Below are 21,523 nucleotides of genomic sequence, written 5' to 3'. Positions count from 1 at the left end.
GGCCTTTGTCGCGGGACACATAAAAGAATTTTCTGCAACAGTGAGTGTGTGCATGGGTGTGTGTGTGCACGTGGGCTTGTCCTTCATGGTTGAGGTGGTTTCCCATGAAATCACTGAAATGATATGAAAAGTTTGGCATGAAGTTGTATACATGCACTTTAAGAGAAAGAGTTTTTTAAATTAGATACTCAGAAGCGCACAACACCTAAAAAGGAAAGATCCAGTGCCCTGGGACTGTATTTTTGGCTTATCCTTTGACCATGTGATCTCAGACTCTTGTGTATGTCAATAATCTTAGGTTTTTGAAGAACATGGCATTTTTTGAAGCTTGGCAATACCTGAAAAGAAGGACCTCCTGGGAGGGAATCGCCTTGGGGTGAAGGCTGACAGCTACCCTGCTCCTTCCTGAGAAAAATCACCCTGATCCTGAGGCTCTGGCCCACCCACGCTTAGGTGTCTGCATAAAACTCCTGGTGTCTCACCCCTCCTCTCCAACAAAGGTGACGTAGAGCTTGTTTCGCTGGAGCTCTTTCCGTGAATAGGCCATCACTTGATTGAAGGTTCCCTCCAACAAATGATCCCGGCGAATAATGAGCCTGAGAAGGAGAAGGGGTGGTGAGCGGTGGCCCTCAAGTCAGGATGCTGGACAGGGTTCTAAGTGAGTTGTGAGTGCCCAGGTTTAGGTTCTCACTCCCCAGCCTCTCCAACAAGAGGAAAGAGCAGGATGCAGGTTCCGTCAGTTCATCGAGGGATTATCTGAACATGCTTTTCAAAACATCAGGAGTGCAAGGAAAATGTGTACACTTCTCGTGCATGCCATCATATGGAACTGCTTTTAAGATAGTTCATTTTGATCAACTCATAGGATATCGCTTAAAATTCCTGAGTTTGGGTTCAGCTTTTTAAGATGAAAATAATAAACCCAGAAGGGAAACTATAAACAACATTTTACTTAGACTTCAATTACAAAGTTACCAAGAGTCTTTAAATTTGACTAACGAGTTAAATTTTTTCCCAAGAATAAGTGAAGGGAAATATGAGATTTTTTATTTAGTTCAAGATTCCTTGTTTTCTGAAAAGGTCTACCCTGTGATTTTCTACATGTCTTTGTCTAAAATCTTCTGTTCTTTCTCATTCTCTTTCCCTCTCTTACCTTCTCTTCCTGCCTCCCTTCCAATTTCCTAATGCCCTTTCTTCTTTCCTTCCAGCCTCCCAACTTCCTTCTTCCCCCGCTTCAGACCATAGCCACTACCACACCAGAGTAGCCGATCTCAAAAACAATATTACAAGGGTCTAGGGGAGAAGGGGATAGAAAAATCTACTGTCTGAATTCAGTGCTCAGCACTGGAACACTCACTTAATTTTCCCTGGACCCTGACCAAATCCTTTGGCTTCCAGTTTTCTGTAGAAATTGCGGAGCTTGGCCTCAAAGTCTCTCCGGTAGGGGGAAGGGGCTCTTGCGCTGGCTCTCTGTAAACCTGCAGAGAGAGGCACACAGAGGTCAGCATTTTCTTTTTTCTTCTTTTTCTTCTTCTTCTTCTTTCTCTCCTTTTTTTTTTGAGAAGGAGTCTTGCTCCGTTGCCCAGGCTGGAGTGCAGTGGTGCAATCTCGGCTCACCACAACCTCCACTTCCTGGGTTCAAGCGACTCTCCTACTTCAGCCTCCCGAGTAGCTGGGATTATAGGTGCGTGCCACCACACCTGGCTGATTTTTTTTTTTTTTTTTTGTATTTTTAGTAGAGACAGGGTTTCACCATGTTGACCAGGCTGGTCTCAAACTCCTGACCTCAGGTGATTCACCCGCCTTGGCCTCCCAAACTGCTGGGATTACAGGCGTGTACTACCACGCCCAGCTAATTTTTGTTAATTTTTGTATTTTTAATAGAGATGAGCTTTCACTATGTTGGCCAGGCTGGTCTGGAACTCCTGACCTCAAGTGATTCGCCCGCCTAGGCCTCCCAAAGTGCTGGGATTACAGGCATGAGGTCATCACTTTCTGTGGAAGAACAAATACACAAAGTGACAGTAGAGCAAGAGCCCAACAGAGGCACATTATGGCATCTCCATATTCTTCTTCTCCAAGAAGTCCCTTGATTTCCATCACTCTCTCAGTGGCTTTTATAATAAATAGAAATAATATACTAAAGTATAAAAATAATATACTAAATTCATTTATGAGTTCTAATGAGAATAAATATTTATGTCTTCCTCTCTAATTCTTTCAAGTTATACTTCTCTTAAAAGGACCTGCATGAGCATTTTTCTTGGCTTTAATTGTACTTGCATAATCTAAAATAATTAACATAAACTGAACTAAACTTTCCTTGTAAGCTGATACAAGAAGTGATTGAAACTATAACGAGGTAAGTAGGACTTTAGTATATGTGTCCGTCATGCTCCTGTATTGATATTGATGCTCAAATAAACATACCTGTACACAAAGGCTCAGAGCATTTAGGAGTTTATATTAGATTAGAGTTTATATTAGATGACGTTGCATCATAAAAGTAAAGTTTACAATAATAATAATTCGTTAACTCTATGTAGGGGAGAACTTTTGTCTCATTTAGAGAGCTTTGTAAATACGTTACTATATATACCTTTTAATTAAAAAAAGAATGGAAAATTAACATTCTTACCCAAGTTTTAAAGGTGGTCAGAATCAAGGCTTGCCCATTCAATAACCATTTATTAGTTATTTACTATATTCCAGGTACTAAGCTTACAATTTAGAGAAGACTGATGCTGGTAAACTCTCAGAAATGAGTATATAATACAAGTTACAATTATCGTTATCTATGAAGGAAAGAAACCCAGTTCGTTGAGATCACAGAATCTGCTGTGATCTCATCTGCTGCTTGCCTAAGAGTGCCTGATTGCAGAAGTGGGGGAAGCAGACAGGAAGGTTCATCTAGGGATGAAGCTCTGCCAGAGGTGCAAACAAAATGGAGAGGGCCAGGGGAGTTCAGGCTAAGTCTGGGAAGGCATCTCTGGGGACAATCTGAAGAATAAATAGGCACAAATTTATTTGCATGGGTCAAGAAAAGCTTTGCTTTAACTGAGAGAGAAGATGAGCTGGGAGAAGAAGAGCATTCCAGGTGGAAGATCAGCATGTGCAAAGGTCCTGTGGCAGAATGGAAAGTGGTACTCCAGTTTGTCTGTAGCACAGGGTCCAAGGATCAAAGTGGTACAAAAACAAGGCCTGAGAGGTGGGCAGGAGCTGCACGAAACAGGACAAGGTACATTGTTAAGCAATTTTGTTTTATACTAAGTGTAGTAGGAAGCCCTTGCATAACGGCTGGCATGATGTCACTTGAATCATAAAAACATCCATCTTCCTGCAGAAGAGAACAAAACCCCAGAGGACCAAGGTGGATTTAAAGAGCTCAAATGGGACTGGGCTGGTGTCAGTGGAGATGAAGCAAAGTGGGCAGAGAGGAGATGTATTTAAGAGGCAATGAATTGGATATAGGTAGTGAGGGAGAGTTGGGTTTCAGATTTCGTAACTGAACGCCCTGCGGTGACATTCACTGAGACGGGGAGTAGTAGAAAAAGAACACATTTGTGGGGGAAGAGTATGAACTTTGTCTTTGATGATAGTCCCTTTGTCTGGAGAGAGACACAGTTTGAGTGGAGAAAAAAGCCTGGGTTTGAGCCTTAAGGATGATAGGAAGCGGAGGATGAGGCTGCGGGAATGGCCAGGGAAGTAGATGAGATGTCTGGAGTGGTGTCCCAGAAGCCAACTGAAGAGGGGATGCTGGGGGACAGCAGCTGGTCATGTTACAGGCTGCTGAAGATTAGGATGGCTGAGAATGGCCTGCCGGATTGGGTGGCCAGAGTTCATGGCAACCTTAGTGAGGACACCTCCTTTCGTGACCTCCAGGTGTGACAGAGAAGATGTGTGCAGGTTTGCTAGTCTTGTGGGTCTGATGGCAGGCCTTTGAGAAAATTTCTGCTGGATGGCTTCAACTTCTCAGTGAAGTAAAACAGGATGTCATTTGCTAGGAGAGAGGAGGGGTGCTAAGGGTTGGAGGCTTTAGGGGAAATGTTTGAAATAATAGTAGAGGAGATAGAAAAAAATGTGCTAGAATTTTCCTTTGGGTTTCCAAGGTTCATGTGAGATGAGAGATGACTAATTTAGAATTAATAATCTGCCTTGTGAGGTGAATTTGCCCAAGAGTACCTGATTGCAGAAGTAGGGGAAGCAGACAGGAAGGTTCATCTAGGGATGAAGCTCTGCCAGAGGGTGCAAACAAAACAGAGAGGGCCAGGGGAGTTCACGGCACTGGCAAGGATGCTACTGAAATGATGAACTGCAGAATCTATGCTGCATCAGGGAAAGACATTAGAAAGGAAAGGAGAAAAGTCCATGAATCAGGGGCCTTGATGAGGCCAAAAGGTGGTACTAGGGAGGGTAGTGGATCAAGCACATCGGAAGGGAAGAGGAGGTTTGAATTAGTGATTGTGGAGAAGATCACAAGGTCAGGAATGTGATTTTGGGAGTAAGTGGTTGAGGCAGGGGAGGAGAAAGTCATTGCAGACAAAGTCTAGAGACTGGGAAGCCAGGGAATGGAATGAGGGTCCCTGTCGATGTTGAAGTCATCCAGGAGGATGGAAGGACCTGCTTGGAAAGGAGAGGAAGACCACAAGGCAGGGGCCACAGGCCTTGAGAATGAGAAAAATGTTGGTAGATGACAGTAACTGGGAGAAAGGGAGGGGAGGGATATGGCTGAATGGTAAAAGCAAGGAAGCGTGGGGGGCCCTGCCCACCTGGGCCCCACAACACCTGGGCCTGAGGGAACCAATGGCCATCGCTTGCAAAGAAGTGGTCTTGCTGGAATAGCAGGTTTGGGGATGTACACAGAACTAGAATACAGGTCTGTCAGTGCAAGTATAATTTTCTATCCAGCACATTTCTGTATATTTTATTAATTATGATTTTCACTACCGCTGGTACTGTCACCTGTTCCCATGATGACTGCTGTGCATTTCTCAAATAATTTATGCTTTACAAAGTACTTTGGCAGAAACATCATGATTCACCATCTCCGTAGCACCTGGGTAGATTTCATACAGGTCTAAAAGAATAGGGATTGTAAAGTTTAAAAATCAACATATTTGGATTACATATTCTAGGACCCTGTGGTCAATGCTAGAGAATAAAGAAGTACTTTGACAAAATGAATTGGATGATTACTTAGATTCATGGCATCAGTCATATCTCTATCAGGCAAGTTTATTCCTTTTAGAATATCCAAATAATTCTCATATAGGAAATAACTCTTCATTTACTCTTATTTTTCTATTTGCGGTATGATATCTCTCCCATATAATGATGTTAACATCATAGTCTAGTATCAAAGGCTGTAGACCAAAGCATAGGCACATTATTGGGCTGGGACAATCTCTACAACATGGCAGACCATCATGCAGTCCTACAGCTTCTTCAAACTTTTCCCCCAAAACCCTCTACTTTTGTCTTTGCTCCCCAAAAGTAGGTCATCCCGTGATGACCTACAGTCACACGCTGAAAGTGTGTGACTGTACTGATGTTGGCTCTAGCAAAGCTCCTGGTCCTCTTAGGCAAGGGGATCTTAATTATGTTGTGTGTCAGAGGTAGTAAGCATTGCACATTTCCTTAACAATGCTGTTGGTACACTTGTTTGGAGGAAGTGACAACAGGGAGATACAATCTTGAAAACATATTTTAACGACTAGCAAAACTACCTCTAAGAGAGAGTTCTGAATGCTACAACTTGGAGGAACCAGACTAAAAGATACTCTAGTCTGGAGATCTATGGCAGTACTGAATGATATTAACTCTGAGTGTGACATCCCTTCTCAGAGAAAAAGTTCTGTTTCTCTCGGGAATTTCACCACTGGCTTTGAAACCATGCTCCAACCCTGGCCCTAGAGCTTGTGAGATAGGATGTTCCTAGATGTTTCAAACTAATCTCTTTTATTTTAAATGAAACCTACAACGATGTGATAATGCAAGTCAAATACGAATGGAAAAATTCTCCAATATCTGGATCCAGTCTGGAGGTATGGATTTGACCTAAGCTCTTTATCTTGATGAATCCAGAAAATATCTTTTTTTTTTCGTTTGTTTGTTTTTTGAGACAGGGTCTTGCTCTGTTGACTAGTGCTTGGAGTGCAATGGCACAATCTCGGTTCACTGCAACTCTGTCTCCCGGGTTCAAGAGATCATATCTTAGCCTCCTGAATAGCTGATACTAAAGGCGTGCACCACCACACCTGGTTAATTTAAATTTTTTTTTTTTTTTTTTTTTTTTTGGTAGAGACGTGGTCTCACTATATTGCCCAGGCTGGTCTCGAAGAACTCTTAGCCTCAAGTGATCCGCCCACCTCAGCTTCCCAAAGTGCTGGGATTACAGGCGTGAGCCACTGTGTCTGGCAAAAATATCTTTTATTCACTAAACAGTTCAACATATATATTCCCTCACTTGGAATGGAAAATACCTACAAAGAATTTTTGTACCACAAGTTCATTCTCATACATAAAGAAAATGGGGAATAATTTTGAAATGTGTAAGAAAAGTCTTTGGAATCTTTGTGGAGATATAACAATGGTTCCTAGTAGCTCTATCACCAAAAGTGGTGTGCAGTCGATTCAGAGTCACAAGGCAGAATGTTTCAGAAAGGGCTCTTCCCTTCGACATGCTTGGAGAGTGACTTTGGAATGCAATAGTAATTTAGAACAGGGACAGTAACCTTTCTCTGCAAAGGACCAGAGAGTAAATATTTTAGGCTTTGCAGACCATGTGGTTTCTGTTGCTATTACTCATGTCTGGTGTGAAAGCTAGCATAGAACAGGCATGGCTGGGGTCCAATTACGCTTTATTTATGGACACCGCAATTTAAATTTCATATAGTTTTCATGTGTCATAAAATACTGTCTTAATTTTTTTTCTTTCTTTCTTTCTTTTTTTTTTTAGATAGGGTCTCTCTTTGTTGTCCAGGTAGGACTGCAGTGGTGAAATCACAGCTCACTGCAGCCTCAACCTCCTGGACTCAAGGAACCCTCCTGCTTCAGCCTCCCTAGTAGCTGGGACTATAGACACTTGCTACCTCACTTGGCTTATTTTTAATTTTTTTGTAGAGAAGGGGATCTTGCTATGTTGCCCAGGCTGGTCTTTAACTCCTGGGCTCAAATGATCCTTATGGCTTGGCCTCCCACAGCACTGGGATTACAAGCATGAGACACCTGCCCAGCAAAACTTTTTTTTCCCCAACTATTTCAAACTGTAAACCCCATTCTACTTGGGGGGCATTACAAAAAACAGGCAGCCATTTGTCAAAACCCGATAGAGTGCATTTTCAATTAGGGAATTGGGAAGGCCAAGAGAAAGAACACACACATACAGTTGCCTTTCATTCACCTTCACTGGAGGAAACACATGGCCACTTAACAGGAGCTATTAGGCCAGATTCCTGTTACCTGGGGAGTTCTGAGGTGAAGAACAGGGTGAACAGCGAGGAGAGAAGCTATACCCAGGGTGGAAGGCAGCCTGCAGGGGGACGTAGGACATAATCTCTTCTTCAAAGAGACTGCAAATGAGAAAAAAAAAAAAAAAAGAAAGAAAGAAAAGAAAAGTCAGTTTTACGTCCCTGAGAAAGTGTTCATGAATTGGGGCAGCAGCAGTTACAGTTCTCACAAAGCAACCAAAGCAGTTTGATTTAAATGTAGTATAGAAAGATGGGTACAACCCGCTTGCAAATTCTCAGTGTTGTTTTAAACCCTGATTAATCCTACAACAACGTCTCCATCAAGTACTTTATGCAGCTCTTGCTACCTCAGTTGGCAAATCTAAGGACTGTGATGGACACGGGTACAAGGGTGGGGTCCCATTTGCGTTGCAGTTACTAGAATCCTCTAGAACAAGTGGTGAGTGTTTCAGTCTAGGCCATTTTCAGGGTGGTCGTGACGGAGGAGAGCTGGCCAGGGAAGCTTTTCCAGAAGGATTTCAGGCCTAGCCCCTTACCTCAGCAAAATGACCAGATCCGCATCACAGGACAACTTCTCAAGCCCGTGATTACCCTCAGTCCGAATGTAATGGATTTTCTCCCTGAATCATGTGAGAAAGAAGAGAAAAATTAGACGCCAACACATAAGCTCAGGAATACATCTTCTTCAGATCTCTTATTTCCTCTTCCAATACTGCTGAATAGCAATGTCCTAACGTACCATGTATTTTGCAGAATTCTAAGCTCGTATCACAGGCTCTCAGGAAGCTCTATAATGGATGGCTTTTCTACAGACTTGCACAGGTACAGAAGCTGAGGAACACAGCAAAGTTAGGTCCTCAGGTAGCTAAGACAGTCAGGAGCAGAGCTAGGTAAGAGACGGCTCCTGAAAGACTGTTCTGGGGCCCAGCACAGTGGTTCACGCTTGTAATCCCAGCACTTTGGGAGGCCAAGGCGGGCGGATCACGAGGTCACGAGTTTGAGAGCAGCCTGAGAAATAATGGTGAAACCCCGTCTCCACTAACAATATAAAAATTAGCCAGGCGTGGTGGTGCCTGCCTGTAAGCCCAGCTACTCAGGATGCTGAGGCAGGAGAATCGCTTGAACCCGGAAGGCGGAGGTTGCAGTGAACTGAGATCATGCCACTGCACTCCAGCCTGGGTGACAGAGTGCGACTTCATCTCAAAAAAAAAAAAAAAAAGACTGTTCTGGGCTCATGTCATGTTGGAAGCCATGGGAAGAAAGAGTGAGCTGGCGGGTAGGTGTCTCTTGAGAAATCTTGTGCCTGATGGAAAATTTATAATGCCACATTGGGCACAGAGGGGGCCCGGCCCCAAGAACCAAGAACAGTCTCCTAGGTCAGTCAAGGCACAGGCATCAATTTTGTCTCTGTTAGCTACAACTTCATTTATTCTGATCCTTTTAGACACCCTCCAACTCCAACTCGGCAAATTGTTTCAAGTAAGTCTATGGATAAGTAGGAGTTTTTGGATCAAATTAACTTTTTAATTTGCTTCCCTGATGTTATTTAAATATTACAAACACCATATCCAGAATCTTTCTATTGTATGCACACTTCAAAGGAGTTAATATTTTTTGCCTTTTTTGAAGAGATGCAGCAGAAATCAGGGAAAATTAAGGACCTGTTTCTTAAAAATCTTTAACTTTTTTCTTTTTTTGTTTAATTTTTACTTTGAGGTAATTTTAGAGTCATGTGTAATTATAAGAAATAAACAGACAGATCCTGTATACCCCTCACTCAGTTTCTCCCAGTGGTAAAAGATGGATGATTTTCTTTTCTTCTGTTTTTTTTCTTTCCTTTTTTTTTTTTTGAGACAGAGTCTTGCTGTGTTGCCCAGGCTGGAGGCAGTGGTGCAATCTCAGCTCACTGCAACCTCTGCCTCCTGAGTTCAAACGATTCTTGTGCCTTAGCTTCCTGAGTAGCTGGGATTATAGGCGTGTACTACCACACCCAGCTAGCTTTTTGTATTTTCTTTAAAAAAAAATTATTTTTTTTGAGACAGGGTCTCACTCTGTCGCTCAGTCTGCAGTACAGTGGCCTGTTCATGGCTCACTGAAGCCCCAACCTCCCAAGGCTCCAGTGATCCTCCTGCCTCAGTCCCCCCATGTAGCTGGGACTACAAACACACACCACTGGGCTCGGCTAATTTTTGTATTTTTAGTAGAGACAGGGTTTCACCATGTTGCCCAGGCTGGTCTCGAACTCCTGGGCTCAAGAGATCCGACCGCCTCAGCCTTCCAAAGTGCTGACATTACAGGCATTAGCCACTGCGCCTGGCCCAAAAGATGAATGATTAAAAAAAATACATATATTTTCCAAAATACTGCAGATACAACTTTTTCCTCTCTTTGATTATATTAATATGAATCCAAATCTTCACCATAACTTAGAGATTTTCAGGCAAAAAATAGACTCAATTTGACCTTTTGGTATGGAGATCTTTTGAGAAGGATTCTCGCTCTGTCGCCCAGGCTGGAGTGCAGTGGCTGGATCTCAGCTCACTGCAAGCTCTGCCTCCCGGGTTTACGCCATTCTCCTGCCTCAGCCTCCTGAGTAGCTGTGACTACAGGCGCCCGCCACCTCGCCTGGCTAGTTTTTTGTATTTTTTTAGTAGAGACAGGGTTTCACTGTGTTAGCCAGGATGGTCTCGATCTCCTGACCTCATGATCCACCCATCTCGGCCTCCCAGAGTGCTGGGATTACAGGCTTGAGCCACTGCGCCCGGCTGGAGATCTCTTTTTTTTAAGGCAAGGGAAGATTTTGAGCCTCTACAAAGATAGACAGAATGGGATTAAACAGGGAAATGCACTCTGATCCAACTTCAGTGCAGGTGAAGCACTGTTGCAGGAAATAGCATCATCAGAACCTAGGGGGTGTTCACAGTGGCTTCTTTGATGGGGGTTTGAAAAAGGGAGCAGCACTGTCCACATGTCATTCAGCAGGGAACGTGTGGAAGCCCAGCCAAGAGAACAGAACATCCCCACCCCTCTTGTCACCTTCTTCTCCCTCTGCCTATGTCCTTGACCCCAGCCCTGGGCTTTCTCCTCCAAATCCTCATAGCCCTGTTGTTTGGAAGATGCTCTTGAATCGTCTCTAATTTAATGACTTTGGCCTTATGAATGACCTCAAATTTATACGCTCTGCCAATGATAATGCCCCCTGGGCAGGTTATCCTCCTGCCCCAAGGGATCCACATCTGGTTAAGCCCCTGGCCTCCCTTCCTGGAGGAAAAAGAAGCCCAAAGAGGGCCATCTCCACTAAAGCAGCAAAGTGCAGTCCCCAGTTTAGAAAGTGCCACCTAGTGCAGTGGTTCTATCGTGGCACCACCGTATGGACCACATCCAGGTGTCTGAATGCTAAGCACACTTTTCTGAGAGTTTTGGTGGCTCTCCATCAGACATTATATTCTCTGTCATGTGTAGCAACATTTCATGCAGAGCCAGTGGTGTGAGGGAGCTCCAGATGCCCCTGGGACTTCATCCCAAAGTGCACTGAGAACTGAGGAAGACATCTGAGGGTGAGAATGCCGGCTGTCTCTCCTACATATATCCCTTGACCATCAGGAGAACTCCAGAGCCCACTTTCCCTGGAGCTCAGGACAGGACAGGCGCCTGCCTCCTTGACATCCTGACATTTGAAGCCACTTGTGGCTTCAACGACCTCAAAACTCAATATCCAAAATGAAATTCTTGACGTTCTTCCTCTCTTCAAGCCAGTTCCTCCTCTACTCTTTCCCATCTCAGTAAATGACACCATTATCCACTCACCTGTGCAAGCCCCACATTTGGCTGTCATTCTTAATTGCTCTCTTCTCCTCACCCACCATGTTCAAGCTGTCATCAGCTCCTGTTGTTTTTGCATCCACAGTATCACTCCAAACTGCTCCCTCCTCTTCATCCATATTTTCCCATTATCCACACAACCATCATCTCTCACGTGGATGAATATAATAGTCTCCTGCATAGCCCCTGTTCCATCTTATGCCCCTCCCCAGCCTATCTTTTCCCCACAAACCTGCCCAAACATTGCATCTGTGTTTTTTAACGACCACAGCTGCAATCATATTTCATCGGTGGTCATGAAAAACAGACAAAAAAGGTCATGAAAAAGCAGCTGTGGTCGTTAAAAACACAGATGCAATCCTATTTCTTTCCAGCAGAAAACTTCTCAATCACTTCTCAAATAGAATTGCAATTCAAATAAAATCTTTCCTGTTGGTGATAGGGCCTCCCTCTCCAACTTCACCACAGTAGGTCTTGCCTATCCTCCCAATCTACCCCTGGGCCACACTAGCTTTCTTTCATTCTTCACCTAGGTCTAAGCTTTTCCTGCCTCAGGGCCTTTGCATACTCTCTCCCTGACCTCTACTTTGCATCGCAAGGGACTATGCCTTCTCATCCTTTACATTTCAGCTTAAGCACCACCTACTTGGAAAAGCCTTCTCTGCGTTCTGTTTAGGATGTAAGTACTCTTCCTTTGTACCAGTATATTCTTCACTATTGCTGAATTCTAATCATGTTCATGGCACTTAACATATTATGTAGCTGTATATTTGGCTTAAAAAAACAAACCCCAAACTTGTCTATTATCTGTCTCCCTCCATGGATTGCAAATTCATTGAGAATTTACATGTCTGTTTTGCTTGCTACTGCATACATAGCCCTGGGACAATCCTGATTCAGATGAGTGACACAATCAAAGCACCAGTTGAAGGACCGCCTCCATGCCCCTTAAAGATAACAGATGCCATTAACCTCTGGGTGTTCTGGCTCCATCCCCTTCTCTACATGTGGCTTCCTGCCTTTCACTGCAAGTCACTGCTGTCAACTGGACAGTTTTCTAAATACTCAAACCCAGCAACTGGCTTTGTGGACCCAAGACAGAGACTCCATGACTCCCTGAGAACAGCAATGGCTGAACAGAGGTCACCATCTGCTCTTGGGGACCACAGAGGAAGCCATGAGTTCTTCCGGGTGGGGTCCTGAGGAGAGTGGTATTCTCTTCAACTCCTGAACCTTCCAAGTGGATCTGACTCACCCTGACATGGTACTCAGGGGCAGGTGGAGGCCTCATCATAGAGAGCAGGGCCCGGCTTCCTGCATCTCTTAAGCTTGACCTCCTGAAGAACAAGTTCTTGCTCTTTTCTTTCTGCTTTTTAAATTCTATCATCACATAGTCTAGTTTCTGATAGTCATTGTGAGCCTTCTGTTTTTGATGAAATATTTGGGTTCTCAACCTGGGTCCACAGTTTCTTTAGGGTCCATTAACTATTTGAAATTATATTCAGAGGTTTATATTTATATGTGGAGGAGAGTCCAAAAGAGCTTCCATCTGCATCTCAAAGGAGTCCATAACCTTCAAATAGGTTATTAGTTTCTATACTAGATAATTTCCAAGTTGTTTTTCCAATTCCAATGTGGCCCGATTTCAAGTTACCCCAGCTCTGCAAAATCATAAGTGTACAATCCCATATTGCAACAAAACATTTAAAGTTTCTTGGATTTTGTTATAATGTGATATATGATAGGGCTGAAAACAGTTTACTGCCCTTTGGAAATATATTCCACTCATTTATATAGGGAATTACTTAAAAAAAAAAACTTTTCTAATGATTAAAATGAGACTTTTGTGTCTTTGGTGAGTTGAAATTCTTCCAAAAAGCAAGTAGTGAACTCACTACTTAGTGGTAGAATCAGTAATGTAAAGAATGTTCAAGAACAACCATGTGCCAAAAACCCTTAAAATAATACAACTCCCCTGGAAATCCCTTGAAAATTCCCTTAGGTTGTTAGGTGAGTCAAAGAGCAGTCCATGAATGAACGACCCAGGTGGTTGAATACGATCCTGTCTTCTGCAGCAGTACAGTAATGAAACTTGGGGAGAGAATTCTTAAGAGTTGAACATAAATGAAAGTGACCATTCATCATGCTAAAGATCATTGGTTCATGCTAAAGATCTTTCATTCACTCTAAAAGTAATTGGTGTTTCCTATTTTCAAAGTAGAGGACCCGGTTCTAAGGGGCAGAGTGGGCACAAAGACAAGGAAGAGAAAGGCCTTGCTCTAAAGAGCTTAGAGTGCTATAGGGAGACACAAGCAAATGGCAGAATACGAGAGATCTAAAAATATCTTTGAGGCACAAAAAACATGCTATCAAAGCAGGACAAAAGAAATACTAGGAAACCATCATTCTCAGCAAACTAACGTAAGAACAGAAAACCAAACACTGCATGTTCTCACTCATAAGTGGGAGCTGAACAATGAGAACACATGGACACAGGGAGGGGAACATCACACACCAGGGCCTGTCGGGGGATAGGGGGCCAGGGGAGGGATAGCATTAGGAGAAATACCTAATGTAGATGACGGGTTGATGGGTGCAGCAAACCACCGTGGCACATATATACCTATGTAACAAACTAGTACGTTCTTCACATTTATCCCAGAACATAAAAGTATAATAAAAAAATTAAAAACAAACAGACAAACAAAAAAACCAAAAAAACCACACAAATGCCATGGCAACATCAGGAAGTTCCCACCCCTGCCAAAGAAAAGAAATACTAAAGCCTGCCTAGATCACCAAATTTTTGCTTTTGATGTGAGCCTTTAAAATGGGATGAGACGTCCTTAACAGGGAAGTCATTCCCGGAAAGACAAAGGCAGGAGGGTACACAGCCTGTGTGGTGGAGGTGGAATACCCTGGAAGGAAAAGCTTAGCACAGGATGGACAGTTAGGTTAGGGCCAGACTTTGGAGACCATGGACACTGTGCTTAGAAATCTTGACTTTAGGCTGGGTGAGGTGGCTAACATCTGTAATCCCAGTACTTTGGGAGGCTGAAATGGGTGGATCCCTTGAGGTCAGGAGTTTGAGACCAGCCTGACCAACATGGTGGAAACCCCATCTCTACTAAAAATACAAAAATTAGCAAAATTTTGCTGGGCGTGGTGGCACATGCCTGTAGTCCCCGTTACTCAAGAGGCTGAGGCTCAGGAATTGCTTGAACCTGGGAGGCGGAGGTTGCAGTAAGCTGAGATTGTACCACCTCACTTCAGCCCAGGCAACAGAGCAAGACTCTGTCTCAAAAACAAAAAAATCTTGACTTTATTTCTTTTTTTTTTTTTTTTTTTTTTTTTTTTGAGACGGAGTCTCGCTCTGTCGCCCAGGCTGGAGTGCTGTGGCCAGATCTCAGCTCACTGCAAGCTCCGCCTCCCGGGTTTACGCCATTCTCTCGCCTCAGCCTCCCGAGTAGCTGGGACTACAGGCGCCCGCCATCTCGCCCGGCTAATTTTTTTTTGTATTTTTTTAGTAGAGACGGGGTTTCACCGTGTTAGCCAGGATGGTCTCGATCTCCTGACCTCGTGATCCGCCCGTCTCGGCCTCCCAAAGTGCTGGGATTACAGGCTTGAGCCACCGCGCCCGGCGACTTTATTTCATATGTGATGGAAACCATGAAAGCTTTTTTGAAGGATAGGGAGGACATGATTTAATCTATGCTTTAAGTAGGCCACTTGGTTATGATAGGGTGATAGGGAATATTTTAGGAGAAACCCCTGTATGGTCCAGAAGAGAAACGATGAGAACCTAAACTTGAACCATGGCAGGGAGAAGAGAAAATGAGTATGGAGGAGAGAGTATGAGGAGGGGAATGTTTAGATGTGGAGGTGGAAGAAGAGGGAGGAGAGGCGATCAGGGACAGCTGGGAGGGTAGTGGCTCTAATTTACAGAGTGAAAATACAGGGAAAAGAGGTGTCAAAGAGGGGGTGCTGGAGGGGAAAGAACGGTGAATGATCCATTCTGGCGGAGTGGCAAGGGTTGAAAAGCAAAGAGTCTACTTGAAGTTGTTAGTGATTCCCCGAGGAAGTCAGAGTAGGGTATTGCAGGTATCAGCCCCATTCACAAGACTGCACCACATGGGCAGGGAAGAATGAAATGCAGCCATTGCTGGGATTCTCGCTTGCCCTGCCTTAACCTTTACACATCCTCATGTAAGTATCGCAACCATGCCCACTTTGTGACCTCCATTTGGGAGATTAAGGGCAGAGGGTTGAATAACACACCTCCATCAATAGTCCCTACCTGTTGGAGTAAGAATTCAAATGTCAAAGGGATGTGCTCTTAACCCCCATGCCTCTCCAGTTTTTGGAATGTTGGAGAGTAAACCAAAGCAAAAAGATGTTTGAATATTTTGGTGAGAAAGCAGGATTTAAGTTCGGGGAATATTTTCTCTTTTTATCATTTTAGATCGCTATCCCTTCCACATGAAGTGATTCAGAGTTTCAGGGGCACTTGTTCAAAAATGACCTTGATGAAGAATAAGATGTAAGTAGTTAGAACACACAGGAAACATTTTGTTTGCTTGTTTATTTTCGAACATGACCACTCGATATTTGGTTTACCATTCAACAATTATATTTCAAAACTAAAAGTAATTTATATGGTGCTGTACATAAATAATTTTTTAATGGAAGTTATTTTGTTTCCTTCCTGTCCTTCCCTCCAAGTCAATGGAAATCATTTCAGTACCATATAAATGATATGTAATCTGATAATATGGCCGTCTCTGATGATGCCATTTCCCAGAATACAGGAACCCCGAACCCTTCATCTTGAGGATTCAAGTTCTCATTTAAATGCACACATAGAATGCATAATAAGCTTCTGCTCTTTCTCCACAGAGGTGTTTTCCCACCAGGAAAAATGGCTGGAAAGACCTAGAGTTCCAGGGAGTGAGGGGCGAGGCTTACCTGAGTGTGTGGTTTCTTGCTAAGCTTGGCTGACGCTCTTGCAGCATTTCAAAAATGTTTGGCTGGCGAAGAAATGCCACAATCTTGTCATTATATGCTGAAACAGACAAAAGCATAGAGTTGTGGTTGAGTCTGCAGCCCAGAGATAATCACTCTGATGATTGGAAAATGGCTGCTTGATACCAGGATTAATGAAGGCGTTTGAAGGGCAGGCAGCATACTCATCAAAAAAATGCAAGCTCTTGAGAGTTTTTAAAATGTGACATAATAGCATTATAATTTTTTAAGGGATCAAACTAAAAGTGAACCAGATCTATGTTAATCGTCCTTAACGCTCCAGGATCTTTACTGGGTATTAATGCATCTCTGCATGAACAGGTAAAGGAGAACAAAATAGCTCTCCCATAAGAAGAGTTCTCCTCTCTTCCTTCTAACTTTTCTTGATCATTTTGCCATAGTTATGGTAAAAGATTCTTTATGAGTGCAAAGAAATCCATGTGCTGATTTCCCAGTAGTGATAATGGAAACACCTTTTAGATGCTCTCATTTCATTTTCCTTGATACAAGTGGCATATATTTTGGAAAGAGGTGGCTGAAGTTAGGAATGGAGACTGCAAACTTTATGCCATATATACGTGGAAAGAGAGGTATACATTAAAAACTGTCTAGCAACAGTAAAATTCACCTCCCTCATTTAAACCATGCTCTTGTGCATGCGGTTAACAAATCACTGAACAGAATAAGGAAGAAAGGAACTAAGAGTTTGGGAAAGAATAGTAAAGAGAGGGAGGGGAACAGAGAGATGAGGAGGAAGGGAGAGGGAAAAAGGACAGAGGGGAGAATGGGAGCAGGGGTCGGGGAGTGCACTATATCCTAAAAGAGGAGAAAGGAAACGCAGAATGTTGAGTAGTAAAGGCTTCATGACAAAAACCAGAAAAACAAACAAAAAATCAAGGCTAGGTGTTGGTATTCTGTGAGCCCCTGGCTCAAAGAACCATGATACATACCCAGTGGCAATGACTCATGTTGATGTTGGCTTCGAATAGCAGCTACTAAACTGTGTCCTGGCCTGGCCAGTAAAGAGGCTCCTCTGTTTCTAGAAACTTCTGAGGCCTAATTTTAGAATAAAAGCACAAGCATTAGAAATTTGTATCAGTTTCAGTTGTCTTTTGATACCAATTTTTCAACCTAAGGGGTAAAAGATTCTGAAGTCACCTAGGTTAAAAAAGTAATAAAGTGATGGAAAAGAAAGCATACAAAAGTGTCTAAGCAGAGTTGATGATGCGCTATACTATGGTTAAGAAAGCAATCTGGCTCATGCCTGTAATCCGCGCACTTGGGGAGGCTAAGACTGGTAGATAATGAGGTCAGGAGTTTGAGACCAGCCTGGCCAACATAGTGAAACCCCGTCTCTACTAAAAAATACAAAACTTAGCCAGGTGTGGTGGCAGGTGCCTGTCATTCCAGCTACTTGGGAAGCTGAGGCAGAAGAATTGCTTGAACCTGGAAAGTAGAGGTTGCAGTGAGCTGAGATCACTCTAGCCTGGGCGACAGAGCAAGGCTCTGTCTCAAAAAAAAAAAAAAAAAAAAAAGAAGTAAATCATGCCAAAGTCATGAATATTAATCAAATTAATACACTGAATGGCCCAAGAAACATTTCTCATCATAAATCTGTTAAAGGGAGATAAATTCCAGATAAATATTATTGGTAAGGTAGGCCTATAACTTGACAACAGGTAGCATTGAACTTCAGTACTAAATGTATAATGGACTTCTTGTTGAAATAGTATTGATTACATTCATTCTTTGTTGAATGCCTGTTATTGCATTCGCTGTGCTTGCTTCTATTCACATAGCATCTTACATATCCTAACAAATTCTGCAAAATAAGCATTATTAAGCAAAATTTACAAACAGGGAATCTGAGGATCCAGGAAAAGTAAGGTTTCCCCAGATTTACAACCATTAGAGAGGTAACCAGGGTTCTAATACTTGACTGCAAAGAATGTATTTACTCCTTCCATGCGGCCTGCCTGCTTCCAATATCTTGGTTCTGCTTAAGCATTTTGACAAAACTTCAGAGATAAATAACTTGCTTAGCCTAAAGTTGACACTTGTGATGATTAACTTTAAACCAAATTAGCTCAATTTTGCCAGTGTGGTGGCTCACACCTGTAATCCCAGCACTTTGGGAGGCTGAGGCGGGTGGATCACTTGAGGACCAGAGTTGGAGACTGGCCAACATGGTGAAACCCCATTTCCACTAAAATTCCAAAAATGAGCTAGGCATGGTGGCGCATGCCTGTAATCCTGGCTACTCGGAAGGCTGAGGCACAAGAATCCCTTGAACCTGGGAAGCAGAGATTGCAGTGAACCGAGATTACACCATTGCACTCCAGCCTGGGCGACACAGCAAGACTCTATCTCAAAAACAAAACAAAACAAAAAAAACTAACTTAGCTCAATTTTAAATTTTATAAGTTTAAAAACATCACCTTTGTAAAAGGTGAAAGAAAAGTTTGCTGATCAATAAACTATGCAGTTCTAGAACATGATAATGGACATTCTCACTATGATTCTACATACATTTTGTTTTTTAAGACTTTCGCAGAGAAAGATGTTAAAATCTATAGAGGCACTATAGATTTTCCACATTGCAGTACATTCACCAGATATATGGGATTGAATGTAGAGTGTAACTCATCCTATGATATTTGGCAAAGTATGCTAAAATAGGCTTTAAAATAGTTAAGAATTTTGAAGTGTTAAAGACTTTAGACAAAGTAAATTTACAGAGTTTAATTGAGCACAGAACAGTGTGAGAAGGGGGTGGTCCTCACTCAGAACCAGAACCAGAAAGGGCGGAGAGAGCACCATTCTGCAACCATGGGCAGGCAGCATTTATGGAGGGGGAATGGGAGCGTGGTACAGAAGCAGCTGGACTGGTTACAGCTCAGCGTTTGCCTTATTTGAACATGGTCTGATCAGTTAGCCACCTGCGATTGACTGAAGCTTGGCTGTTGTGACTGGCTGAGACTCAACCTTTTGTTGCCAAAGTATATTCCCAAATTAGGCTTTCAGTTAATTCATGTCCCAAGTGAGGTGGCAATCCATTACGTAACGACTCAAAAGTATGAAGGCATCCTCAAGCCAAGTTTAATTTCATGTAACAGATGATAATTTTGTAAGACACTTAGAAAGAGTTCAAACATCCAGATTAAAAAAAAGGAAAGACAATTCTCCCTTTGAGACCAGCATAAAACTCACTCACACAGAATTCAGGAAGGTGATGAGGACTGGTGCTACAAAGTCTAGACAAGTCAATTCCAAAACGGCCACTTAAGAATAGGCCATGTGTGATACTGCAGATCATAATGTAAGGCAAATTACTTAATGATCCCTAACGAAAAACACAGGCATTGCTGATTTTCCTTTGGTTCCCACTTCCATACTCCACACCCAAGGATAACATCCTTTGTATGCAGACAGGGGCCACCAGTACATCCTTTGTATGCAGACAGGGGCCACCAGTTCACTCTCTGTATGTGGTAGTCTTTGCTGCTCTTGGGGAAGTTGGGTAGAGATGCAGATGCATCTGTTTTCTCTCCTGGTCCTTTGCCCATGGCTACTTGAAGGACAAGGGAATAGATTCTGTGCCATTTTGGTGGACTTCTCACTTTGATGTCATTAGCTCTCAGCTCTGCTCAGCTGGCAAAGCCAGATACCAGGGTTTAGAAGGTGGTATTTCTGGAGCAGCACATTCCAGTCTCAAATGTTTACAAAGCAAAAGATGAAAGAAAAGTTTGCTGATCAATAAACTATGCAGTATTGAATCCTCATACTTCTCTTTTTTCTCCTTGAATAAATAAATAAATACATAAAGGCTTTCTGGGACTGAAATGATAAGCCTCTTTTTCTTGGAGGGAATCATGTCACTTTGCCTTCATGTGTATTTAAAATATTATTGACCTTGTAAAGACAGGAGTCTCAGAGACCCACCAGCTGAAGGTTATCTAAGTGATAAATTACAGAGCGAAACTGGGGAAACAGCCAGATCTGCTCGCTGAGCTCAGGAAGGCTTGGCTGTGCATTGAGCTCAGGAGACATTTGTTGTCTTGCCCTGAGTGAAAGTGTCTAACTGTCAGGGCATCACCCAGAAATGAATAAGGCATTGAAACAGAAAGAGGCTAACTTCTATTCCTGGCCCTCACAGGAAATTCATTAATGGCGCCTACTTCTGAGGTCACCCACTCACGGGTAAAACTAAGCCAGATTGAAAAACTTCAGAAACCAGCTGCAGTCCAGCTAGCCCAAAGGCAGATGACTGACTGACGAACATTCTTCAGGCTTAATACGAGTGTGATAGAGGAAATAACACAGTGGGAGATAGGGCTTGTTGCGTCCCTGAGCCACAGAAATGTCTGCAAAGGGTTGGTTGGTACTGGATGGCTCATAGACCAGAGCCTGGAGGACAGGAGGGTTGGATAGAAACGCTCTTCTCCAACAAGGGGCCCAGGAATGGACAGCGATGAAGACAGTTTCAGGCAGGACTGGAGGAAATTCTGAGGGTCTAAGTTTGAACTAGGATTTAGTATGTGATACGATCCTTGAAGCCCGGCAGTGGTACTAAACAATCCATCCTGAGGGACGTCTGACAGCAACTGAGTGACTGATTTGAATCTCACTGCAAACATGATGTCAACATGGCTTTTTTTCTTTCTTTCTTTATTTCTTTTTGAGATGGAGTCTCGCTCTGTTGCCTAGGCTGGAGTGCAGTGGTATGATCGTGGCTCACTGCAACCTCTGCCTCCCGGGTTCAAGTGATTCTCATGCCTCAGCCTCCTGAGTAGTTGGGATTACAGGTGTGTACCACCATGCCCAGCTAATTTTTCTATTTTTGGTAGAGATGGGGTTTTGCTATGTTGGCCAGGCTGGTTTCGAACTCCTGACCTCAGGTGATCTGCCCGCCTTGGCCTCCCTCGGGGGTGTGTATGCGTGTGTGGGCACATGTGGTAAGGGGCAAGCGAGGGGAGAGACAGCCCCTGGTGGCCTGCCTCTCCCCAGACATGCTGTGACAACTCTTCCATAATTGGGTAAAACCCAGTTTGTGGTAGGGACTACTTTTAGGATTTCTTTTTCTTTTGATATTGATAGCTTTCATCATAATTGTAAATGTGAAAACTTCAAACATTTAGCTCTCCAGACAAAACAAAATAGATATCCTCAGAAAATAGTTTTCAGCAACTGGTAAACAAGCTGCTCTCCAG

The 21,523-nt window shown here is 43.1% G+C and overlaps 1 protein-coding gene across 2 annotated transcripts in view; it reads right to left on the bottom strand.

The window, feature by feature from the left end:
* The window catches only part of HECW1 (HECT, C2 and WW domain containing E3 ubiquitin protein ligase 1), a 461,143-nt gene that overhangs the window by 58,894 nt on the left and 380,726 nt on the right, over window positions 1-21,523 (bottom strand). For both annotated transcript variants that reach the window (XM_010381577.2, XM_010381578.2), the window contains 6 exons: window positions 17,264-17,369; window positions 16,257-16,353; window positions 8,006-8,089; window positions 7,462-7,571; window positions 1,358-1,478; window positions 483-596 (listed from right to left, as the gene is read on the bottom strand). In XM_010381577.2, coding sequence (XP_010379879.1) covers window positions 483-596; window positions 1,358-1,478; window positions 7,462-7,571; window positions 8,006-8,089; window positions 16,257-16,353; window positions 17,264-17,369 — 632 coding nt within the window. The remainder of the gene's footprint in view (window positions 1-482; window positions 597-1,357; window positions 1,479-7,461; window positions 7,572-8,005; window positions 8,090-16,256; window positions 16,354-17,263; window positions 17,370-21,523) is intronic.

Source organism: Rhinopithecus roxellana, chromosome 6 (genome assembly GCF_007565055.1).
Source record: "Rhinopithecus roxellana isolate Shanxi Qingling chromosome 6, ASM756505v1, whole genome shotgun sequence".
Classification (NCBI taxonomy): Eukaryota; Metazoa; Chordata; class Mammalia; order Primates; family Cercopithecidae; genus Rhinopithecus; species Rhinopithecus roxellana.
This window is presented reverse-complemented; position numbering and strand designations above follow the sequence as displayed.